Here is a 27,690-nt window from a genome sequence, read left to right as displayed (position 1 = left end):
GTCAATGAAACTTTTCTTATTCCTAGCCTCTTCTCTCCATGCGAATGTGTGCACATTTTATGTTGGAACATGGTATTGGTAATAACCAGTCCATGTCCTGAGCAGAAATCCAACAGGTATTTTGCCATTATTATTAGCTTTGCTCTTTTCTCCAAATTTTCCCAAAATATTTTTGTGTGTCTGACAATCATTTCCTACTCTGCTATTTAGATCCCAACAAGGACCAACTTTTCCTTTTTCATTGTGTCAGTTGCTTTCTCTAAAGCATCAAGAAAATCCTTCACTTCTACCTTAGTAGAACCTTCTGTGGGACCATAGGCACAAATAAGTCTCATTGTCCAATTCCCCATTCTGATATTTGCCCACATCACTGTACTTGAGACTGACTGCCATTCAAGAAGATTAGCCTCATATTTTGTGTTGAATACTATGGCTACAGCTTCTTTTCCTTGATTGTCATTTCCTGAATATAACATTTTGTATTTATTTCTCAAAAAGATGTCATCAGTTTTTGTCATTTTGGTTTCAATCACCCCTATTATGTCGATCTGGTACTTATCTAATTCCTCAGCTAGCTCCATTTCTTTGCCATTCAGGCTTCTTATGTTGATAGTACTGATCTTTAACTCTGGTGATGTTGAGTTGGAGTGTGCTTTCAGATTTTTCCAGTAGCTGACTTTTCGCTGTTCGCCCTGGTTCCCTGGCAAAAACAATGGGGGCTTTGTTTTACTGGATGATGCTCCAGGCAGCATGAAATTTTGTCATGTTGTACCATCATTTTCTATATTGGTTTAAGCCAATAAGAATACAATTTGGTCAGCTAAATCCCAAATTGCCAGCCCATCCTCATTCCTTCAGTATCCATGTAGATACCCAACAGGGTGCATCACGAGAAAATGAGGATTGGACATTAGGTCAGAAGCCCTGGTCGGTTCTCCACATTCCTTTAAAGGCTATGTGGAGGTCTCCTCTGAGTTATACAGCTTTGACCCTTAAGTACCCCTTGATGCATGGTGGCTTGTTAAAATGAAATGAGACTATGGGTGCCTTACGGAACAAGTGATATTCTTTACAAAAAAGATTTGTAATTTCATCTGCCTTCTAGCATCAAGAAAATGAGGTGTTAATATGCAATTTTTTAATACATAAAAGTTATGAATAGCGGTCATAATCCCTAATAAATTTTTAACTTTGACAGCTGTCTGAAGTTCAGCGAAAAAGGCAATACAGAGTAGGACTGAATCTTTTCAATAAAAAACCTGAACGAGGAATTCGGTATCTAATGCAGAGAGGATTTCTAGAAGCTTCACCACAAGCAGTTGCCAGATTTCTTTTAACTCGAAAAGGACTGAGTAAACAGATGATTGGCGAATATCTTGGAAATTTGCAATGTTCCTTTAATATGATGGTACTAGAGTAAGTATTTTTTTATCTCTCAGATATCTATTATTTAAAATGTAAGTGTACTGAAAGACAGATATTTTAAAACAACTTTTTTTTTTCATTTGAACTTTTATTAACTCTACTTTTCCATTTTACAGATGTTTTTCCCAAGAACTGGACTTAGCTGGAATGCAAGTTGATGTAGCACTTAGAAAATTTCAAACTTATTTTAGAATGCCTGTAAGTAATGTCTTTAAATTTGTATATATTTATGAATAATGTAGATGTTAACAGTTGAGGAACTATTAACATCTACATTATTCATAACAAACATATTTAACACACAGAAATGATTATTTGTGAGATTTATTGAAAAAAAAAAAATGTATTCTTATTAGTAAGTTATGCTGTTGTGCTCGGATTTTTCCCAATATATTGAGAACAAGATGAACTGCACTACTGGAAAACAAGGGACTGCATTAGTGTGATTATTATGAAACAGTGTGTAACACAATATGCAAAAGCAATTCAGCTAAACACATAAGCAGCAACCGTAGCCTACAAACCACCTTCAGATCTTTTAGAAGTGGAACCCATTACTTAGCCTACTCTAAAGATAATTAGCTACTTGTTTCATGATTTGTGATTTTACTATCATGTTTCTGTAGCACTTCAAGCTACACACAAATGGATTTTCTAAAGTCCAATTTTCCAAAACAGACCTTAAAAAGTAAAACATTTGAGATCATGGTATGAATGTTGCATTAGAAATAGTAATTGCATTCCATATAAAAGCTGATTTAATTTGAAATTTAGGGTTAAGAGACTTGCTAACTCTCATAACCTAAATAAAAATGATTGCATGTCCATATCAGAATTTTGTGATTCTGTGTGTGTGTGCGCGCACACATGTGCACGCAACCAGTTCCCAGCAGTTTGAACTGTTTCTGTAAACTCTGAAGAGGATGATTCAAAGAGCAGAATGATAACGATAAGCAGCTTACTGTGGTATCATAGGGCTTGATTCTTGGATCATTGCAGTTTATCTTGTATATTAATGTTATTAGCAGTGGTCTGAAAAGTGATATCCAGTTGCTTGCTGATGATAATGGAATGCTACTGATATAAAATCTCTACAGGATGATTTAGAACAGATTAATACTATGGACAAATGATGAATGTCAGCTCTATGTTTTACAGATTCAAAGTTATGAGCTGTGGATTAAAGATATTGCAGATGGAGTATTTTATTGAGAAGAATTTTGCTGTGAGTATTTCATGAAGCAAGAGACCTGAGAACAACATTGCTAAAGTAGGACTTGTAAAGTCATTGCAATGGATAGCTTTTATGCTGAAGAAAACTGGGGTAGGGGCACCACCTCATTATGACACCTGCTAATTCACCCTTAGTTGACAGGCAGACAGATGTTTTTGACCAAAGGGACACAACCATTCTTCTGACTGCATCTAAAGATCTGCTATAAATATTAATTTAAAATTCATTATTTTGCATTATTATATTTTATTTTGATTCTCAAAACATTTATTTTTATTTTAAAAATGCAAGCCTTATAAACTTAAAAAGCTATGTTAGCTTGTTCAACAAATACTGGCAGTTAAACGGCCTATGATTATTTTTTAGTGACATTTTAAAGATTTTCATTGTAATTGACTTCAGATGACATATTTTAGAAGGAAAAAAACTGCCTTTCTAACTCATGAAAAGAATGTTGATGTGACAACTCAGTAGTCGCGTATAGGGCCGCCGAGAGGGAATGCCATCTGAGACTTTTGTCACGGGCCCAGCATCGAAAAGGGCCCCGACGTGTCACATAACTGTGTTTATAATGCTTGGTTTAATTCTCGTGCAACAATAATAAAGGATAATGGCATATCGAGAATGATACTGTGTTTTGTTTTAGACAGATGGCTACGCTCTTTAGCTTGCTGTGAGTGTCCGGAAGACACTGATTCTCTCGTTGCGGATCGCTGTAGTTATAGGGGTGATGACATCAATAGGCGTTAGTGCAAGGTTGTTACAGTCGGCTGCACTAGCTAGTAATTGTATTCACAGTAATGTTCCCTGCCAGAACGCTTCGTTCTTGTTAGTATTTTGATAGACGAAGGTTTTGTGATTGTTTGTAAAGTGTGCAACTGTATAATGTAGGCCATGCTCTAAAAAATAAAAGTAAGTATTCTTATTAATTTGATTTTTTTAATTATTAAAATTATATTTTTAATAATAAAAATTTGACCAACAGAAATGTATCATCATAAATCTGGAATCAAAAACAAAAGGAGAAAAGGGATCGTGAGAAGGCAAAAGAAGATTTAAAAAACAAGCATTTACTACTGAAATATTTGAAGATGGAGGTATTGATATTGACCAAGATATTGAAAAAGTGATGCACTTTTTTAAGTGGGGCCGGACCACAGACTTGTCACGGGCCCGAAAATTTCTCTCGGTGGCCCTGGTCACATGAGAAAAGAATGAAACATTTCTAACTGAATTTTGTATGAAACCTTTGTGTAATTAAGACAAGATGTAGTTTTGCTGAAAATTACTATTTAAAAAAGCCATGGTTTTTGGATAAATGGTATTATGTGTAGACAAACATTATAAACAATATAATGCTGTATTCTGAAAACTGACTTTACAGATGGCACTAGTTTTTGGATTCTTAGATTTGAGAGATTTTACTGCACTAAATATTATCATCATCATCAAATTCCTGCCATGTACCCTCAAGGGGTGTACAGGATATGATAGTACTACATGAAAAAATTACATCATTACTAACTTCCTATCTACAATTTTCCTCCAAATCAGTCTGTTACTTGTCAACACTCCAACATTATCAGATCTTATATTTCTATCGTCTAAGGCACTTTGTACCGTATCAATCCACCTATATCTTGGTCTTCTTCTGGGTTGTTTTCCTGCCATCCTAGCAGAGAACACTTGTTTTGCTAATCTTTTCTCTCCCATTCTATTTAAGTGACCATACCACCTGAGATTAGCTCTGCTAACGCATTCCTGGATGCTGACAATGTCCTAGGAAAGAAGGAAGTTCTAGGAAAGAACTAAATATTATTAGTATATAAAATAATGATATATATTTACTAGTCATTGCATGTGTTTTATTAATTCTCAAACTATGCTCAGAAGAATATTTGTTCACCATTATTAGTAAAAAGATACCTATAAAATCCTAAGTTACATTTATAAAAAATTTTTTTAAACAAATTGCAAAATATCTACATTCACACGGCTGTTATTGTCTAAAATCTCACCCATGTAATACCTGTGGTCTCTAAATTTAGTGATTGAAATTCTTTGTTCTTGAAAAGCATGAAAAGAAAGAAAATATCTCTGATCACTGAATTTAATAAGGAAAAGAGTACAGCTGAAACAATTAGCATAGAAGTAATGAATGTATAGAGCAGTTATTTATGACTTGCATCTACAGTGAAATTTCATTGACTCTAGAATGCTTTACAAAACATTTACTGTTGGCCATATTGATAAACTTATTACTTAAAATATAAATTCTGATAATCAGAATTTAATATCTTGGTTAAGTGATAATGTAAAAATAGTATTTAAATTTCTTAAATTCACAACGTATAGGAATTATAGAAATTACTGCAATAGATATGTAAGTGGTCTTATTTAAACTGCTACTAACTGAAGTATTTAATTCTGATTTGAATAGAAAAAAATTTCTTCTAAGTATTCGCATTATTTTCATCTCATGATAATTGATGTTTATTTCATATGATTAGCCTCTAAATCATTAGTAAACTATGTATATGAGTCAAATTTATATTCTTTTAACAAACATTTTTTTTTTTGCATTACTAATTGCAAAAAATCATTAATGCTAATATTTAATTTTCTTTTCTTTTTTTTTTTTTTTTTTACTGCAGATATGGTTCCACTGATAAGTGCATGTAATAATTCCAATAATTTTATTATTTTATTAGGGTGAAGCCCAAAAAATTGAGAGGCTGATAGAAGTATTCAGTCATAGGTACAATGAATGCAATCATGATATCGTGTCAAAGTTGCATAATCCTGATACAGTATTTGTACTTGCATTTGCAATAATCATGCTGAATACAGATCTCCATACCCCTAACATGAAATCTGAAAAAAGGATGAAGTTAGAAGAATTTGTCAAAAATTTAAGAGGTTTGTTAAAAAAAAAAAATCTTATGAATTATTTTAACATGTGTTTTCAGATTAGAAGTATGCAGAATATTATGAACCAAATCTTTAATTTTTTTTTGATATCACATTTCAAAACTAATTAAGTTTAATCAATTTTTGAAATGTATCTTCAATGGCTTTAGAATGCTGTGTACCTCGAATCAAGGGTTGACTTTTTTCCAAATCCCTTAGTCTTCTCAGTCTTAAATGCATCATTTGCATCTCTGTGCCTTTCCCTGTCATTTTTGCTTTAAAGCATACAGCTCATGATTTCATACTTAATTATACTAGATGGTCATATCCTAACAAAGGTATATTTTAGTGAATGGTCATAAAAACAACAAAATAAAGACACTCATTAAATTGGACAACTATAAAGTAGTATTCTACCTGAGGTCATTCTTTTTTTGGGGGTGGACGGATAAAAACCCTCTCCCTTCCTTTAACACATACACACAACACACATTACATAGTACACATTGTATGACACACTTCCATAGGACAAACATTTATTTTCTATTAGTATTTCAAAAACCTCTTGATCATAAACTGATCAGGAGATTCTGAAATATTCTGTATGATCCACTAACGTTTCTTGACAAGTTTTTATCACATGTATAAGTGCCTTAGTTCTTAGAATAAAAAAAAATAAAAGATTTTTCCATCACTTCTGAATAGCTGTCTGTTCTGTAAAATAAAATTAAAAAAAAATAAAACAACTGCACTGCTGTAAGATATAGTAGATTTCATTAATTCTGTTAAGAAGAGAGTAGTGTAGCGTAGCTAAAGGTATCTAAGATTATGTAGCGTTAGTGTGCTGTGTCTGTTAATTTACTTCTGTTTCAGGCAAAAACAAAACTAATTTTCCTTTAGGCAAAAAACCACATGAAATGTTCCTTGGTAGGAATTCAGTTCAGGTTTTTACAACATAAGGTACAGGTTATTATTCTCCCAACTGATACAAAGGAATTTTAGATAAGTGCAGTTGTATAATTGAATCTTTCACTGATTCACTCTTCTTCTTATCGTATGGATGTTCAGTTTTTAAATTGCATGTTTTTTCTATTCATATTTCCTTGACATTGTGTATCTTGATCTGCATTTAATAGTTTTTTGTTATTTCTTCAAAACTTCTTAAAACATGCAGTAATTAGTTACCATCTACATTCAAAAGGTATAACAAAAAAAACCAGCACTTGATCACTAAACGTTATCTGGCTTAAATGGTAGCCCTTTAGTAGGTCAGTTATGATTTGTAGTCATTGTACACATACCAACCACTGAATTGGAAACTTTTATGCAGATGTACGTAAACATCACTTGCACAGCATATATGCAAAATACTTGGTCATGTGTGTCATCTCATGTTCTAGGCAACTATTTACGAATGCTTACTGGTCAGTAATGTTGATCATAATGGGGGGGGGGATCTTTTGGAGTTTGATAAAGGGCTTATTGTAGGTGTCCATCTGGCTCGAGACAATTTTGAAAACAACAAAGCTGACTGGGTTCTCAAAAGGAGATATATCTCAGGTGTTAAATCAGTGGAAAAATAACCGATATTGATCGTATCAGAGGCATAACTGTGGTCCTAAGACAGTCTGGAGAAAGAGATAATTGTCATCTGAGAAAGCTTGTACAGACAAACAAAACTTCTTGTATAGAGCAATTGACTGAAGCATTTAATGAAGACTGTGCCTGACCCACATCTCACTGAACTATGCACTGGGAACTGAAGAGGATGATCCATATTGGCAGTTGCATGCCTATGCATAGAATAAAAGTTAAAAATCTAATGAAGTGACTGGTATGTGTCGGATGTCTAATTGGTCACTGATGCAGATTGTTTGATATTGTGTATTGATAGTCTGTTATTCAAAACAGAATTTGCATGAAATTAGACAAATATTTAAATCCTCATAAAATATGAAAAGCATTCTCAAATTTTTAGTAATGAACTATATCAAGATGTTTGGGTGATTTTGAGAGGCCATGCAACAAAAGATTCTACTTAAATGGAACAACAGTGACTGCTTTCTTCATCATGACAACATACACACTTATTCTGCCTTGTCAGTTTCCAATTTCTTGCTAAAAATAAGAGTAACAATCAGCCTTACTATTCAGAGTGCCTTTTGAACTTTTTTTTATTTCTGTAAATCAGAATCAAATTTTAAAAGGCAGCAATTTAATGTCATAGAAGAGATTCATTGGAAATCATTGGTGACTGAATAATATCCTTCAGTTGGGGTTTTAGTACTGTTTTCAATAAGTCTAGCAAATTCATTACATTGAGAGTAAAGAGAAGATCTCATTAGCAATGTATTCTTTTTATAATAAATTGCTAAACGTTTTGGATTTTATCTCCTATTATATTCTGCTATTATCTTCAACATTTAATTATTTAACCAGTTCAGACTGTGCTCAAGTTCTCTCGATTAAAAAAAAAAATGCATGTTTTTATCTACTAAAAATCAGTATAGGTATGAATTATTAATTAATATCATTGCATATTTTATTCATTTTATAATTAATTTGGCTTCTTTTTTTTTTTTTTTTGTACAGGAATAGATGACAGTCATGACTTAGACAGAGATATGCTAATTGGAATTTATGAAAGAATTAAAGTGAATGAATTTAAAATGGGCTCAGATCATGTGACCCAAGTAATCAAGGTACAGCAGACAGTTGTTGGAAAAAAGCCAGTAAGTTATTTGAAAACTACATTTCTACAGATAATAATATAATAAAACTGCACTTTAAAACATTAAGATCACTTCTGTGTATTAATCTGCAAGATGTTTGTCACATGTTTCTTGGTTAGAAAGATCCAATCAAAAATGAACATGCTATATTTTTGTCTTTCCATGGGTAACTAATTTAGCTAAAAAATTTCAGGAGATATGACTGAGGGAGGGGATCTTCTACAAATTGGGCTTCAACACACATATGTACATGTGTGCACATGCACAGGTATATTTTTAAGAGATAATATTATATGTGGCATGTAAAGCAACAGGGAAATCTCTCATGCTTAGAACTGTTCCATAATAATAATAATTGACAGAACTTTTTGGGAAATGAGGATCATATAGTAGATGAATATTATCCATTTAATTACATGCTGGCTAGCATGAATAAAATTGGAACATGAAGAATTCTATTCTGTATGTTTCAAACCAATACAGAACATAATATAATAGCCAAATGGACAGCCTCTCCTTGCTCATTCAGTATTCAGCCAAATACTTGCATTGCTATAGAAAGAATGTCCTTCCAGTTATGCAGCTTTGATTTGTAAGTGACAAATGACACACCAGTTTGGAAGAAAGTGTTTTTAGAAAACTAGTTATGAAATATTACTTGTGTTGGATTATCCAATATCTAGTATGTACATTGCAGCTATCTTTCAGAAAATGATAATGGTGACAGAAAAAAATTTACAACTCTGAATGTTTCACTAATGCTGTTCTTCATTTGTGGTAAATGCAATGCAAAGAAACAGAACTTCTGTTTCTTTGCATTGCATTTAAACAGCTTACAGTACAATCCCATCCAGATAAGCAGTATTTGAGACATTAAGAAAATAAGAATAAAGCATTGAGAATATAAATTATACCCAAGTTAACTGTCCATTTTCATAAGCAGTGATCATCAACATGGATTCTACCTTTTGATTCATAGGTCTTCTTGCTTATGTTATTTGTGTTTATCCACTCACCATGAAATAAATTAAAGATGCTAAGAAATTATATGCTTTCAACATGACCATGAAATAGTTGTAAAAAAACTCATGCTAGTGCATTTGTCACGTTGACTCCTATTTATGAAATAGTGGATAATAAACTTGCTAGTTTAGATTTATTAAAATAATTTATTAATCAGCTTGTAAAAATAAAATTTATTTGACAGTTAGAATGCAGTCAGATAAAAGTTAAATTTATTCTTTGTCAAAAATGATTCACTGTTAAACCACTATCATTTAATGTTTAGATTTTTTAAAAAAATCTATTACCTTAAATTATCAACCTAGTATTGGGAATTTTCAGTATCATACTACTCTGGAAGTAATTGTTTGTGGTCTGCACAGTTAGCCTAGTGGCTATGCGCTTTGCAATCATATGCCTGGGGAAGGAGTGTCCTAGGTTCTATTCCCGTCGGAGATGTGAGGAGCTCATGGATCTTCCTCAGCCATAGCCAAGTTAGCCGGTCTTGGGCATGGACAGCACGATTTTTTCTACTAGTTTATCTGGGGTTTTTCATCCCGCAAGCAGGCAAACCGGCCCCGTGAACAGACATGGATACAATCAGAAATATATCACCTTAGGGGATGCAGCAGAGGAGTGGCAAACCGGCTGCATTAATACACCAGTAAACCCCTCATTAGGAGGGGACTCAACCCATCCTAGATGGATGAAGATACGAGGAGGAATTGTTTGTGAGGGAACTAAGATATTTTATTCTTTAAGTGGAATAAAAAACACTTAAGTATTTCTAAAATATGCAGATGAAATTTAATTCTTACTGTTTTAAACTTGAAGCCGGTGCAGTTCACAGCCCAAATAAGAGTAAATTTAAAAATTTTTCTCTATAAGCATTTAATTGTAATAAATTTAGTTTAATCCTTTATCCAAGTGTAAGCAAACAAAGTTTGCACTTGAAAATATCTTCAGGTGCAAGGATGTACTTCAACAGATGTACCACCTTACTGAGGTAAGGTGATACATCCGTTGGCAACTCGTAGCAAAGGTGGACCAAGTTCTCATCACTCTTTGTCTCAGTATCTCCCATAATGCAAAGCACATCTTCTAGCAGACATGTATATACTGTTATGCATTAAGGGAAGAGCCACTACCCAGACCGGGTTTCGACCTTTATTGAGGTCTCGTCAGTGGGAGGCATTTCCAGAGTGGTGATACTAAGGCAGAAGCAATGGAGAGGTCATATTTATCTATACAAATTGCCAACAGATGTACCACCTTACCTCCGTCCCGAAGATATTTTCAGGTGCAAACTTTGTTGAAAGTTTATTTTTCACTTGGTTAGAGTATAATAAATTTGGTTTAATCCTTTATCCAAGTGTGAGCAAACAAAGTTTGCACCTGAAAGTATCTTCAGGACTTGGGTAAGGTGGTACAACACCAGGGCACTCCTTGCAAAGGTGGAGCAAGCTACCAACACTCCTATCTCAGTATCTCTCATAATGCAAAACACATCTCCTTGCAGATATGTCTAATGTTATGCATTAAGGGAAAGGGCCACACCCAGACGAATTTCGACCTTTATTGAGGTCTCTTCAGTGGGAGCCAGGCCCAAGTGGAGATACTTGGCAGAAGCATTAGCAGGTCATCTCTACCTATAGGAGTTGCCAAATGGTGTGCCACCCTTTTTTAATAAATTACTCTGGATTTAGAGAAAGATGTTGAAAGAGAAAGATGAGTGCTCTGGTGTGGTACCACCTTACCCCAGTCCTGAAGATACTTTCAGGCACAAACTTTGTTTGCTCACACTTGGATGAAGGATTAAACCAAATTTATTATACTCTAACCAAGTGAAAAATAAACTTTCAACATCTTTCTCTAAATCCAGAGTAATTTATTAAAAAAGGGTGGCACACCATTTGGCAACTCCTATAGGTAGAGATGACCTGCTAATGCTTTTGCCAGGTATCTCCACTTGGGCCTGGCTCCCACTGAAGAGACCTCAATAAAGGTCAAAACTAGTCTGGGTTATGGCCCTTCCCTTAATGCATAACATTAGACATATCTGCAAGGAGATGTGTTTTGCATTATGGGAGATACTGAGATAGGAGTGTTGGTAGCTTGCTCCACCTTTGCAAGGAGTTTCCTGGTGTTGTACCACCTTACCCCAGTCCTGAAGATACTTTCAGGCACAAACTTTGTTTGCTCACACTTGGATAAAGGATTAAACCAAATTTATTATAGGTGCAAACTTTGTTTGCTTACACTTGGATAAAGGATTAAACTAAATTTATTATAGTCTAACCAAGTGCAAAATAAACTTCCAACAGAATCATTGAAAACGTTGACTGTGTTGTGAATGGAGAACCTGTGGAACAAGTAAAACATTTCAGCTACTTAGGCACGATTTTTACTGAAGATGGTAAATTAAATATAGAAATAGACAACAGAATCAGCAAAGCTGGTATGGTGGGAAGTCAACTGAATAAATTCATATGGAATAAGAGAGAAATTAGCCTGAACACTAAATAAATTAGCTGTATACAAGACAGTGTTCAAACCAGTTTTAACTCATGAATCTGAGAGCTGGGTCAGAATAAAACACTTGACCAAAGACTAGAGACCGCAGATATGAGAGTCCTGAGAAAGATTATAGGCGTGAACAGATGGCATCAATGGCAATACCATATTAAAAACGAGGATATTAGGAAAGAACTTGACATTGTCAGCATCCAGGAATGTATTAGCAGAGCTAATCTCAGGTGGTATGATCACTTAAACAGAATGGGCGAAGAAAGATAGCAAAACAAGTGTTCTCTGCCAGGTTGGCAGCAAAATGACCAGAGGAAGACCAAGATATAGGTGGATTGATATGGTACAAAGTGCCTTAGACGATAGAAATATAAGATCTGATAATGTTGGAGTCTTGACAAGTAACAGACTGATTTAGAGGAAAATTGTAGATAGGAAGTTAGTAATGATGTAATTTTTTTCATGTAGTACTATCATATCCTGTACACCCCTTGAGGGTACATGGCAGGAATTTGATGATGATGACGTCTTTCTCTAAATCCAGAGTAATTTAATAATGTGGTATGCCTGTTGGCAACTCATATAGGTAAATATGACCTCTCCATTGCTTCTGCCTTAGTATCGCCACTCTGGGTCTGCCTCCCACCTACGAGACCTTAATAAAGGTCGAAACTGGTCTGGGTAGTTTCCCTTCTCTTAATGTATAGCAGCATACATTCCGCAAGGAGATGTGCTTTGCATTATGGGAGATACTGAGACAAGGAGTGATGAAACCACTTTTGCTATGAATTGCTAACGAATGTACCACCTTACCTCAGTCCTGAAGATATTTTCAGGTGCAAACTTTGTTTGCTTACACTTGGATAAAGGATTAAACTAAATTTATTATAATCTAACCAAGTTCAAAATAAACTTCCAAGCATTAAATTGATTTGTGAAATAATTAGTAATTACTAGTAAAAACCAGTCTAGAAACAAACCCACTGATTTGTATATGTTAGTTTACATTTATTAAATTTCTGTTTTTATGATTTTTTATGTATAAACAAGCTATTAGTAATAGTAAGAAAGAAACTATGTTCATATCCAATTACTTTGGATATGAACATAGTTTCATATCCAAATATAAAAAATTACTTTGGAGGGGGGAAAGTAATTTTTTATCAAGGTAACTTAATAAGAGAAACAGCTTAAAAGGGTTCAACTTGCAATGTACCTTATTTATAATCCTCCCTTTGATAATAATATCTCATTTTAGCACACACTGCAATGTGTGCACACCAAATTTTAACAGCGATATAAAGCTTATAAATTCATAAACCTTTAGCATGAGTTGCCTGATATTGTACTGCTTGAATTTCTTTATGAATCCCATCCATGAAAAGTTGTTGTAAACTTGTAGTGTATTAATACTGTAGTTGGCTAAGTATTAAAGTATCTGGAAACCCTGCTCTAGAAACCAAACCTGGAACTTTTTCAAGCTGCTTCAGGCCTCCACTAAGTGTGGTAGAGGTCATACACTGGATGGTGAAATTCATCTACCACCTAAAGACATTCACAAAACATCCATGATCACAGTAGGACTGTGAAGTTGGAAACCAGGCTGTATATGAACTCTGGAAGTTCATGTATTTTCCTTTTATTAGTGGTTTCTGATTAAGGATTTCACTTCTGTTTTGAACAGTTGGTCTCTTACAGACTTTTGGATATCTTTCAAATGCACTATGAAGCAACTCAGAATTTTACCTTTCATTACTTCCAAAATTTCAATGCACAAATATTGTTCGCTGTATTTAAGAAATATTCATGCCTGCTCTGGGATTAAACATATTAGAACCAACTAGTGTGGTGCACCCAGAGGGGGGGGGGGGGCAAGGGGAACAGGCACCCCCCAAAGAAAAGGAAAAAACACTAGAAAATTTTCCAAAAATTTTCTAGTGTTGTAAACTTGTTGTTTACAACACTAGTGTTGTTTTTTCCTAATTAAAATCTTTTCCTAATTAAAATTCATTTTTTTTATTTATGTTGTGGATGTCTTCTATTTCTATACTACTTATGAATTAGCGATCACTGCAGATGCTCAGTCATAGGTCGTATGTGATGCGTGGTGTGTATTCGCAAATCGTCTACTCAACTCACCCCCCCCCCCAAAAAAAAAAAAGGTTCAATCCTGAGTGCTCAGCCCCTCCAAGATTAAATCCTGAGTGTGCCACTGGAACCAACAGTCTATTGATTGGAGAATGGACGTGCTATCCACTCAGTATCTATGCTAGTAAAGAGTTGACATTTTAAAAAAAATTATTATGGATTTAAAATTATTTTAAATGTATTAAAAATTTACAATTTGTGAAAATGGGCTTGTCATTATTTATAATATTTTAAACAATTTAAACTGGTATATATTTTAACATAATTCTTTCTTTCATTTTTAAATTAGAACTTGGCTCTACCTCATCGTCGACTTGTATGCTACTGTAGGTTGTATGAAGTCTATGATATTAACAAAAAGGAACGTCCAGGAGTGCATCAGAGAGAAGTGTTTCTTTTTAATGATATGATAATGGTATGTTTCATTAGATTCTTCTTGAATTTAGTTCAGTTTTCTAAAATTATGTATGAAATAAGTTGACTTAAGAATATTATACGAGGGGCATTATTTGGGCTAGTTCTGTAACTTGACAATTGACAAAAGAAAAGAAAAGCTTTTTTCTTTGTTTTTTTTAATATGGCTCTCAAGAATTTTTTTTTTTTTTGCTAATTTTTATATATTTTTATTTTTTTTACATAATCTGGAAACCCTACTCAAAAGACCAAACATGAAACTTTTCAACTATGTCAGGTCTCCATTGAGCAGGACAGTGATCTCATGTTGGGTTAATGTTATTCACTTCCTACCTAAAGACATCACAAACATGTACAAATTGCAAGATTCAAACTTAGTCTGTTTGGACAGGTGCATTAGCCAGTCTCTGGCTGGCACCAATCATGTTGTTTCACTTACATATTAACCATAGGATATTTGGCAAACAGAAGGAAAGAAACAAAATCATCACATTTAAAAGGATTATTGCTTTAATTTAATCAAATTAATTATTTAAAGGAGTGAAATATTGGAATTTGAATGGGAGAGGGGAAACAGGCTATTATATTACTTAGTTGCTGACCACTTTTAATTATCAGATGACTTAATCATACTGTTAAATGCATGTATAGTAATGTTATGTGCGTGGGAGTTTATTACAACTTTTTCATTAGCAATTTCCAATATCAGTATTTGTCAGTGTTAGCAAAATTCAACAGAACAAAAAATTTCTATTGAAATGGCAATGAAAAATTAGTAAAATTCATCATTTTACTGTACATAGAGATATATACATACACTTCTTTAAGAAAAGCCCAGCTCTCTTGATTTCCCTTCCCCATCTTGCATACATCAAGGAGTATGTGTGCAATGATTCTCTCTGTTGTAAATAAGGAAATTCCTTTTAATGAAGCACTCTGACTCCAAAAGTTTTAAACCCAAACCTAAAACACATTACATGATGTACTTAGAATGTTTTGGCCCTCAGAATTGTAATTCTGCTATATCTTAATTCAAAAATATTAATTCATGTTACATTCAGCATGATGATCCAGTGCATTATGCAACCGAAAATGCAATAACTTTTTATGAGACAAAAATTTAATTTTACATTAATTTTTCTATTTTTATATCTATATATATATTGTACATCAATTCACACAGTGTGTTGCAGGAGTTATATATATTACTGCCATGTATGACAGGGATTATGATTTAGAGAAGGAATTTATGTATATTATTTTTGAATGCATGGAAGTTGTGGTTCATAGGGATAAGAAGGTAGAACACCATGAGGAAAGCTATGAAAATAAGAGTTTAGTGATAATATTTTCTGGTAACAGACTGCAGAATGAATTAGAGTGTATAAATTATTAAGATACATAATGTTGCTTACAATTAACCTTTCATTTTTGAATAATTCTTGAATTTATCTTGCTCTTATAGGTTACAAAAATCTTCAGTAAAAAGAAAAATAGTGTAACTTATACATTCAGGCAGTCTTTTCCCTTGTGTGGCATGAGCGTTACATTATTTGAAGCACCTCGTAAGTATTTTTAAATAATTTGATAATATTTGTATTTCATCATGATTTTTATTTATTCAATGTTCGGTTATTATTGTACAGGCACCTCCGTGCAGTCCAAAGACTTGTTGCAGGAGACCTAAACTATCCACACAATGTTAACCAATTCCTGAAACATTTCCCCTGCATCAGTCCTATAAAATACTTTAAGTGACTTAAATGCTTCTATCATATCCCTTCTTTTTCTCTTATCAACCAACTTCTGCAATCCACACATCCTCAGAGGGAACATTCCATAGACCACTTACCATCTTGGTTGCTTGCCTCTGAATCTTCTCCACTGCTTCCTCATCCCCAGAAGACCAGACTTGAGCATAGCAGTCCACATGTGGACATATCAAAGCCTTATAAAGAGGAATAACAACTTCCTTATCTCTCTTTGTTAGTATGTTCTTCAACAGCCAAGTAATCTTTGAGCTACTTGAGCAATATGTTCTCTAAACTTTAACTCTGTCTACCACCACCCTTTAATCTCTAGCTTCATCTATTTCCTGGAGTATATTTCCATCAATGTGGTACACGACTTGTAGTCTGTTTATCCCAGAATGCATAACTATACATTTCTCTACATTAAATTGATACTGACAGTCTATTTAAATCATCCTGCAAGCTTTCTGCATCACCTTGATTAGCTATTACTTGACCTAATTTCGTAGCAAACAAATATTTCCTTTAAGGTTATTTCCTATATCATACATCTGAGTTTCATTAAGAATGTTAGCTATTGCCAGAATATTAAATTTTTAGCAGTACCTATGGTTGCTCCAACTTACAGCATCCCCATGTTCTCTACAGTGACACATATTTGGCAGAAAGATTAGATAGTCATGGCTAAATAATGAGCAAGAATGGAAAAATAATTTAAGACATTTTTTAATTAATAGTGATGAGAAATTAAACCGGAGAGTCTTGATACTCGTGAGACCAGCTCAATTTCTTGCATTGCAAGCCAATCTCAAGAGCTTTGGATTTTGACTTTGATGCACATCAATCTGTACGTGGAAAGATTAGATAGTCATCATTTTTAGCTCTTGACTTTTGACCAGTTTGTTGGGATTCATAGCATTTGAAAGAAAGCGATACTTCATATTTAAAGAGAAAAATACAAGAACAGAATAAATAACTAATTGTTAATTGCAGAAATTCAGGCACTACCTGTTGAGCTCTTTAAAACTAATAGCTTCTAAGGAAGTTAAACTTGAGAAATATATAGTAAGAAAATTTCTTGAAACAACTAAATAGTAATTTTTTTGAGAAATTTGTTCATTGTTATGGCTTTTAGCCATGTGTAACAATGAACAAAAGTTAATAAAGGTCTGATATGCTGCACATAATCATAAGACTCTCAAATATGATGTAGGGATGAGGCTTTGAATTTTTATTTAGGATAGCTTTCGAGCATATAACTTTGTCTCTTAAAGTTGGTAACAGAAGGTTGTCTTCCAAGTAAGGCATTGAAATTGGTGACAAAATTGCTTTGTGTTTCATGAAGATGGAAGATATGGAAACTGATTTCTCCTTCCTTTCACATTCAGCATTTTGTGCTGAGCTGCCACCATGTGCATAATTTCAAACGATTGCAAGTTTTTTCCCTCAGACTGTTCCATCTGAAAATTAGAGATTGGATGAGATAATGGAGAGAGCCCATAGCAGGATCATATTTCTGAATGTAAAACTTAGCTTTGAAACGAGATGATTGAAGGTCATGTTGAAAAAGTTTCATAATAGTTTTTGTGAATAGCAGGTATGGTGTGAAATTTTCTTTTAAAATATTTAGCCAGACTTCTAATGAGCCACATCAAACATTTGAATTCCTTCAAAAATGAAGGAATTCAATATTTTATCATCAGGAAACTGATGATAAAATATTTTTACGCAGTGGTAAAAAACACTGACCAGGCGTGCAGTCAGGAATGGAATACATATCCGCACTAGAAGTAGAAAAAGCCATCAAAGGCTTGAAATGTGGAAAGGCAGCAGGAGTAGATGATATTTGACCAGAAATGCTGAAGTATGGTGGTATGAGAGTCTTACAGTGGCTGCACTGCATAGTTCAGAAAGCCTGGACAGAGGGATGATTGGATGATTGGAGTAGAGCTCTCATAGTACCAATATATAAAAAGGGAAATAAAACTGAATGTGAGAATTACAGAGGTATTTCCCTACTGAGTGTTCCTGGCAAGATCTATCCAAGTATACTTGAGAAACGGTTGAGAAGAATTGTGGAAGAAAAGCTTGGTGAAGAACAAGCTGGATTCAGGCCAAATAGAGGCTGTCAGGATCAGATCTTCACTTTACAACAAATAGTCGAGAAAGCATGGGAATATAACAAAGATCTTTATTTAAGTTTTGTCGATCTGGAAAAGGCATATGACAAGGTGCCAAGAGAGAAGCTATTCAATACGCTGCAGTTATATGGTGTCAATGGGGCATTATATCAAGCAATACTTAGTCTTTATTTGAGTTGTAAGTCAGCAGTTAGAATTGAAAGAAGTACAGGAAGATGGTTTAATGTTAAATCTGGTGTGAGACAAGGATGTACATTATCTCCTCTGTTATTCATTATCTATATGGATCACATTATGAAGGAAAGTGGTATTAAACATGATATCAAAATTGGAGATGTTAATGTCAGCTCTTTGCTTTATGCAGATGATGTTATACTTCTAAATTAATCTGCTACAAGTCTGCAAGATTCTCTGACTAAATCGAATAGCTGTTGTAATAGATATGGTATGAAGGTCAGCAATAAAAAGACAAACATCATCATCATCAAATTCCTGCCATGTACCCTCAAGGGGTGTACAGGATATGATAGTACTACATGAAAAAAATTACATCATTATTAATTTCCTATCTACAATTTTCCTCCAAATCAGTCTGTTACTTGTCAACACTCCAATATTATCAGATCTTATATTTCTATCGTCTAAAGCACTTTGTACCGTATCAATCCACCTATATCTTGGTCTTCCTCTGGGTCGTTTTGCTGCCAACCTGGCAGACAACACTTGTTTTGCTAATCTTTCCTCGCCCATTCTGTTTAGGTGACCATACCACCTGAGATTGGGGGGGGGGGGGGGTGGGGGGGGGGGGGGGTGGGGGGGGGGGGGGGTGGGGGGGGGGGGGGGTGGGGGGGGGGGGGGGTGGGGGGGGGGGGGGGTGGGGGGGGGGGGGGGTGGGGGGGGGGGGGGGTGGGGGGGGGGGGGGGTGGGGGGGGGGGGGGGTGGGGGGGGGGGGGGGTGGGGGGGGGGGGGGGTGGGGGGGGGGGGGGGTGGGGGGGGGGGGGGGTGGGGGGGGGGGGGGGTGGGGGGGGGGGGGGGTGGGGGGGGGGGGGGGTGGGGGGGGGGGGGGGTGGGGGGGGGGGGGGGTGGGGGGGGGGGGGGGTGGGGGGGGGGGGGGGTGGGGGGGGGGGGGGGTGGGGGGGGGGGGGGGTGGGGGGGGGGGGGGGTGGGGGGGGGGGGGGGTGGGGGGGGGGGGGGGTGGGGGGGGGGGGGGGTGGGGGGGGGGGGGGGTGGGGGGGGGGGGGGGTGGGGGGGGGGGGGGGTGGGGGGGGGGGGGGGTGGGGTAGTTGCGTGTACATAGAATCCAGATGCTATATGTATCATAGTGTTGTATTATAAAATGACATCTGGTGACAAGTTCTTGAAATTTAGAAAAGAAATTTAATAGTTTACCAACCACATATAATTATGCAAATATATATATGAGAATTAATATATGCAGAAATAGAAAAATTCTTATTGTATCTTGTGACCAAAACTTTGGAAAAGTTATGAACTTATTTATCCTTCTTAAATAATCATAAGCTGTCATGAAATGATAGCTGACATTTTTCATAAATGACAGGTGAACATTTCGATCTTATTAGAGGTCTAATAAATACAGGTTTTTCACATAATACATGAAGTAGTTATTTATCAATATGTTTGAACCCAACTATATTGAAAAGCATTAGGATACCTGATTGTTAGCATAATTAAGTTTTCTGTTTTCATATGTTCTAATCACCACAGAATAATTTCTGACTTGAAAAATATTTGGTTATAGTGAAAGCAGAAATATCAATGCAAACAATTTAATTTTACAATAAATATAAATTCCTTTTATGAATATTAATAGTAAAGTTCAATCTATTTTCCTGTTCTAGTAGCGTATTTTAGAATTTCTTAATCATTGTTTGTATATATATGCAGGTTAATTGTTATAGCAGAAATATCTTGCTGATTATTGTTTAAAGTTATTTTCCTTTTAGAAAGTTATGACACTTGTTTCTCTCCATTCGATTCATTTAATACTAACATTCTTAAAAAATATATAAATGTGTATTTATACGTTTTTGTATAAATGTAAAGAAAATCAAAATTATAAGATATGAAAACTATCTACAAAATTAAATGTATGGATAAGTAAAAATCAAGAAAAATGATATTTTTAATGGGAGAACTACCATATCTAAACTAAAAATTTGCTGTTTTAATGCATTGCTGATTGATGTCACTTTTATTTTTTATTTAAAAAAAAAAAAAAAACTAGATTTGCTCTTCGAGTGAAACTATTTATAGAGAATTCTTTTAATAATTTATATATATATATATATATATATATTATATGTGTGTGCGTGTGTTTGCAAGTTAAGTATTTTTGGATAAATGTATTTCACATCCAGATTTATTGTATTTTACATTCAGAATAGAAATTTTGCATTCAGAGGTCCCCTTTTCTTCAGAATATTAGGGGAATTATACTATAGATGTAATGTAAAATGATGTTTTAACTGTCTGCACTGGGATTTTTTTTTCCAGTAATTTAAACTATTCTTCATATGGTGCACATCTTGTACACACCTAGAGCTGCCACTATTTACTTCATATATTTGTGATGTAATTTGTATTTTATGAATCACTCCTAAATGTTTAAAAATGAGTGTTATAATTTAATACACAAAAAAGAAAAAGTGCTATGTAAGTAGTTAATGCTACAATACTGGAACTCATTAATATAGCTTTACATAAATAATCATTGTGCCTACTTACTAATTGAAAAAGCTTCAGGGTTTTTATAAAATATTTTTAAATTAGCATAATATAAAACATTTGATACTTCAAGATTGCTTGGCAGATGTTAGATCAGGTAACTACCAACTTTTTTTGGGCCAAACCTGCCCTTCCATCTTTGGACTCTATTGAGCTGTATTGTAGGTCTTATAATTTATTTCATCTATACCTACTTACCTCTCAGGAGGTCTGTATTTGGCACACTGACCAGGTAATAAAATGCAGGTCATTAATTCCAGTAATGTAGGATTGATGTTAGCAGTTTCTTATATATATATACTGATAAACATTGCCTTAGTACGTTTTTAAATTGTGATATATGTACATATTTTGGCTGTGTGTTAGGCCTCTTTCTGGCATATAATGTATGTTCAAATCTGATTAACTTTCCTAAAAATATTTGAACAATGTTATAAAAGTAACAGTTTCAAAGTTCTGGTCACAAAATATGTTCTACATAGCCTACTCTACATGCATACATACATAAAAACAGATAATGTGAAATGGCATCTGTTAAATCAGCAGAATTATCTTTATCTATTTATGTTATAAAAGATTAGCCATTATCTGTATCCATTCCACGTACGGAGTGCACATTTCACTCTGAAATAAAATACCTCAAGTATCATGACTGTGTGATTTTTCCCCCCCTTTTTCAATTCAGCTACTATTTGTCACTTATCTAATCTGTTATTGGGATAATCAGAACGTAATTCCTTGATCTAGTTCTAGTGATCATAGGGATGGTCATTTTTTCCTCCTTAGCCGACAAAATACCCAGTTAAATTTAGATACCATTCTTTTTGGAAGGTGATTAGTGCCTTTCATAAGAAATGTGCTGAGATAACTACCTCATCTACCACATCAGTCCTGATAAAGATTCAGTATTGGCACATTTGTTAGTGCATCTGCAGTTTCCTCTCAGACTACATACTTTTCTTATAGTGACACACAAATTTCTCTGTGCAAATGTAGCCACATATATATATTTCCAACTGTCCATATATATGGACAGTTGGAAATCGCACAGTACTTCTTCTACGCCTCCTACATGCTTGCATTAACTTTTGAATTAAATTTTATGTAAAAGTCAATAAATAATTGACATGCCCAAATTTCAGGAGTTTTGGAATTCTTGATTAACCCTTTAACTGCTGAGTTATATTCTATTGACATTGTCCCATGTGCTGAATTAATTTTGCAAAAAATTTATAAATAAAATCAATTAAAATTCTTACAAGTAAGAAGTCCGGACAGCATCATACATTCTTGATATACACTTGTTCACTCACAAAAATGGCAATAATAGCGTTTTATAAAATTTGCATAATCTGCAAGGGGTGTCCACTTGATGGCATCATTTTTTTTCCATGCTCGAGTTAACTCGACTGTAGCAGTTAAAGGGTTAATGCCCTGCATCTATTGAACTTTCCTTTGATCATCACTGCTGGGATGTACATACAGCCTACCAAAATCAAACTATATCATTTTGCTGTTCAATTAACCAGTTTTTCGCAAAATGTCTCTCAAGGGAAACCTCAGCATGATCATGCTTAGTTTCTCTCTTCTTCTCTCTGATGTTTTGTACACAATACATACTGTAAAAAAAAAAGTTATCTGGAGGCAGAGGGAAGAGTCACAAATTTGAATTTTCCACTGGCATATTCTTTAAGGCAAATGTTCTGGAAATGAAAAGCAGCTTACCAGCTTCTTAGTAAGTTACTATTCCCAAAATTCATTCATTGATTTTTGTTGCCAACTATTTCCATACTTGCTCAAATATTCCTGGCTTATATATATAATATTTATATACCCACTATGGTGAAAGTGTTGGGACAGCAGCATATTTCAGAGAAAGATAAATTGAGTACACCACAGACCGTGTGAGCCTATTTTGGTTATTCGTTCAACACCATCAGTGTGTACACTGTTACTAGATGCAGTAGTCCATCCCACACCCAATTTTCTTCTTATTCCAAAAATTTCACTACTGAATTGATGTCAGGTCTGTAGAGACTAAGATTTTCCCATCACTTTCCTCAAAATGATGCCATAATACCTACAGTGCAGGGGTTCTCAACCTTTTCTAGTGGTATACCACTATATATATATATATATATATATATATATATATTTAATTCAAGATATTAGCTGTACCAGTAAGTAAATCTGTTTTCGTACCACCCGGCAGTGGCTCACGTACCATAGGTTGAGAATCCCTGATATAGTGCATTATTATGTTGAAACTGCCACAATGTAGAAAGCATTGAAATGTCCAGAAGTGGTATGGTATGTTTGGCATTCATCCTTTTTAGTACTACAACCAAAGATTTGATTTAGATCCATGGCAGAAGAAAAACATGAAAGGACATAAAAACGGAGGGTGGGGGAGTGTTTGATGTTTTGCAGCACAAATTCTAGAAATGCATTCATTTCTTCAAATTGACAAAATCATTATTTGTTATTTTAGATCATTATCATCAGTTTATCTCTGTTATCAGATTACTGAATTGCAGTGATACACATTTCAAAAATATATAACCAGGATTTTAAGCTCATAATTAAGAAAAATAAGACTTCGACTTGGAAATGAAAATAACTAAATGACAGGATAATCTTCTGTAGCTTTTCCCACTTAAGTAGGGTCTCTATTTGTGGTGAGTCTCCTCCACAACCTCCTGTCTTGGGTTGTAGCCACATCAAAGTTCATCCTCAAGTCCTCCTCCACCATTTCCCTCCATCTCTTCTTTGGCTGTCCATGCTTCCTCCTCCCCTGCACATCCATCTGCATAACCTTTCTTCCCACATACTCTTCCTCCCTCCTCATCACATGAACAAACCATCTCAAGCTTACCTCCTGTATCTTTGCTCCTAAGTTCGTAACTTTCACCATTCCCCTTACATAGTCATTTCTCAGATGATCCTTTCTGGTCACACCACACATCCACCTAAGCATTCTCATCTCCACTACCTCCATCTAAATGACAGGATAATAAATATCAACAAGACAATTTTTTTAAGTTCTCAATATTTTTGAGAGCTAACACATACAGACCTATGAAGCTGTTTGAACTGTCATGTTAGTGATAGTTCAAACGGCTTTCATGCTAGTGAAACTAATTTTCACTAGCATGATATTTTCAGGTGCAAACTTTGTTTGCTTCCACTCGGATAAAGGATTAAACTAAATTTATTATATTCTAGTGAAACTAATAGAGTATATACAGGCTCCTGTGCAGTCTGCAAGTAATACAGTACCAAGACAACTCATGCTGAAATTTATATTCTTAAAGCTTCACTTTTGAGACTTTTTTAAACGTTGGCATGGATAACAGGAGGTCCTCCATGCATACAAGTGCCTCCATAGTGCAAATGGAAGAACAATACATTGTGCCCTTTGATTGGAAAACACTAAGTTCAATTCTTATCATCACAAGAGAAATCTTTATTTATATGCACTTTTTTCAATTGAAGGCAAGTTTAGCTGACTTCATACAGATGGCAGGGTATTTTCTCCTGGAAACATGAGTTTTTTTTCATCCTGCATACATGCAAATTTGCCATGAGAACACATGCAATTTACTGACAAAAAAAAATACTGTTGGCAGTGGTGGATGGCAGAAGGCACAGATGATAGTAGAGTCATTGTTTTTTTAATTGGAGAATTAAGTAGTAGAGGAGACAAGTGTATATAGAGTAGAGCACCCTCCTGCAATGACTCCTTGGAGGTGTCACCTTGCAATAATAATCATACTGTAACTTGAAAGCATTTACTGTCTCCACACTTCCAGGCAATGAGTACCTACAACTCTCCAAGCAAAATACTTACTCCTCATCCCTTTGCTCATGCCCTCCTTTTACAGCTTCCAGGAATGGCCTTTTGTTCTTCCCTCTATCTCCACCCATTCTGTGAAAAACCTGATCCACATTCTGGTAATAATCCCTCACCAACTTATGTCTCAATCATGTTCTGTGCCTTGTCCTTCTATCCTTTACACTGCAATTTGCATTCCTCTGAGTCTTCATACTCAACATTCCAGAAACTACCATCAATCATCTCTCAATCATTTCCAACATCTGAAAACCGCAAGGGACCAAATCTGCAGTAATCTATATGCAGCCAGATACAATGGATATCAGTACTCCTAAATGCCAATGTTCTCTGCATCATTACCATAATGTAATGCACTATGCTGCCCTTACAATTTTAACAACCCTTAGATCAGTCATATTCCCATTCTATCTGTGCTTTCCGAACTTTAAAACCTTACACTTGGCTACGTTGAACTGGTAGCCCTATTCATTCGCCCATTCAGACAGCCATTCTGCTCATGATAATTCTCAACTTTGCATCATCTGCAAACAATTGTATATCATCATTCAAGCCAATTCCAATATTATTTACATACAAATCGAACAGCGGTGGTTCCCAAAACAGACCCTTGGGGTACAGTGGGACATCGCTACGCTAGACACAACTTCCTGATATCAGACGACCAATCTCCAATTCGATGCACGACTATATATATATATATATATATATATATATATATATATATATATATATATATATATATACGATATACTGGAAACCTATTTATGTTTTGGAATAGCTCATAGCGCCGGAAAATTAGATCAGTAATATTGTTTCCAATTATCCAAACCACAATTGGATAACAACCTGTAGGTCGCAAAGCAAAGCCATTGGATTGTTATGCTTGCCTGGACTGAAACACAGCTATGCGTATATTCGAAGGGCTGAGTTGACTTAAAGAAAGAAAAAAAAAATTAGGTTCTAAAAAGAATTATATATCTAAACTTAGCCCATTCACTAATACTTGTCATTAAAAACAGCTTTTAATAGAACTTTAAAAATTATAGTTTTCTTGATGAAATAGTGAAGTAGAAGACTTTTAAAAAAAGGTTTTCGCAGAAAAAGCACTCATTAAAGCTGTTATTAAACGATATCTGAATGCTAACAAGACAAAAACATGTAACTTTAAAATTTTTTTTTTTTTTTTCAATTTGAAATTGCGTTTTCAGTTAGGAATAATAGGTATTTAAAATCGCTTTTTATTTTTTACCAATTACTTGCAGTTCAAGTATACGCTCCCTAGTGCTGCTAATTGGCATTGCAGAATTTGTTATTGTTGGCAAGTATAAATATATATGCACTGTTACGTTTACATAACCGAAACGAGAAATTTGTAGTATTGTTGAAGCTTTTAGGGCAATTCATTTGCTGAGCTCAAAATATAGAATTCATCTTCTTAGAAAGTATATATATGAGAAAGAGAGAAAGATGAAAACTAGAATTGTTTTAATATGTGTTTTGGTTTTTATCTTCCCTGGAGTACAATCTCTGAAACATTCAGCTGATCGCTTCCTTCATTTTAATAGCATGAGGAATAGCGGTTTTCGTCTTGTTCCAAAGAATACATTACACCGAAAATATAATACGATAGCAAAAAGAAAAAGGAAAACAAATGGCCTTGTAGAGGTAAGGATGGATGAAAATTTAATAGGCGCATTGACCAGATTGACTAGATATAAAAGGATGAAACATGTGTTTGATGACGATATCCATGATGCATTTACTGAACTTTTTCCCAATAACCAATCCGCGAGGATGGCTAGGTATGCTACAACATCGCCATTATTAGTTCATAAGAGTTTGCCTTTACCTGATAGCTTGTACATTATTACTGCCGTCTTATCTGTTGTTTTAATTGGTGTCGCAGCTTTATTTGTTAAGTCTTCCTATTATCTCATCAAAACGTTTCACAAAAGAAAACCATCATCCAACAACAGAAGAAACGAAAAAACTGAAAGTAGGAAACCTGTAGTAGATTTATCGCAACAAGATGTATCCTATGTCGAAAGAAAAGCTGAGGAAAAGAAGAATGAGCAGTGCTGCTTTCAAGAAAACATACCAAGTGGTTACCAAGAACAAAAAGCGCCTCCAGCTTCTGAAAAGACAGCAAAAGAGTTGACTTTTTCTTCAGTGAAGCAGCAAACTGAATCATCATTGGAATCACCATCCAGTTGGATGACAGTGTCATTGTGCGAGGAAGAAGGTAATGGAACGAACTTGTCGGCTGAATCATTGCATGAAAATCTATCATATCCCTCCCACCATAGTCGATCACATACACGTGAATGTATTAGTTCTGCTAATATGCGAAAAACCTTTCCACTTATAAGAAATTACAGTGCACCTTCCAAAAGATTAAAGCATTTTGAATCAGCGTCTACTTTTTCGGAAGCAGATGAAGAAAGCATACCAGCATCTCCGCCTCCACTATACCCAGTAATACTACAGAAAATCCCTTTACTTGATGATTTTCAGAAGTACCAAAGCAAAGAGTTATTCAAAGAAGTACGCCGATACAAATCCGAGATATTCGACTTCTCATGAGGGCAGGAAGGTAATCATTTGTTGCTGAACTTCTGAAGAAAGTTTCGTACTTAAAGTAAGAAACAGAATGGACACTTTGTTTGTAATGTTATTTAGAATTAATTTCAAAGTGAGCATGATTAGGAGAGTTTGTCAAATGCACATCCCCACAATTGGTTTCAAGTGCATTTTACAAAATGAATAAGCATCTGTTAAATTAGTTTTGTCTACTTCTACTTCT

General features: G+C 34.9%; 1 protein-coding gene across 1 annotated transcript in view; it reads left to right on the top strand.

The window, feature by feature from the left end:
• The window catches only part of LOC150106557 (IQ motif and SEC7 domain-containing protein 1-like), a 341,476-nt gene extending 314,006 nt beyond the window's left edge, over positions 1–27,470 (top strand). The window contains exons 7-13 of the mRNA XM_090393432.1: positions 1,199–1,416; positions 1,542–1,623; positions 5,371–5,578; positions 8,162–8,301; positions 14,267–14,392; positions 15,857–15,956; positions 26,407–27,470. Coding sequence (XP_090249558.1) covers positions 1,199–1,416; positions 1,542–1,623; positions 5,371–5,578; positions 8,162–8,301; positions 14,267–14,392; positions 15,857–15,956; positions 26,407–27,470 — 1,938 coding nt within the window. The remainder of the gene's footprint in view (positions 1–1,198; positions 1,417–1,541; positions 1,624–5,370; positions 5,579–8,161; positions 8,302–14,266; positions 14,393–15,856; positions 15,957–26,406) is intronic.
• Positions 27,471–27,690: the final 220 nt, after the last annotated feature.

This window comes from Typopeltis vanoorti, chromosome 5 (genome assembly GCF_054136105.1).
Source record: "Typopeltis vanoorti isolate ZY-2024b chromosome 5, IOZ_Tvanoo_1.0, whole genome shotgun sequence".
NCBI lineage: Eukaryota > Metazoa > Arthropoda > Arachnida > Uropygi > Thelyphonidae > Typopeltis > Typopeltis vanoorti.
Note: the sequence above shows the minus strand (reverse complement) of the source record. Positions and strands in the feature narration are given on the sequence as shown.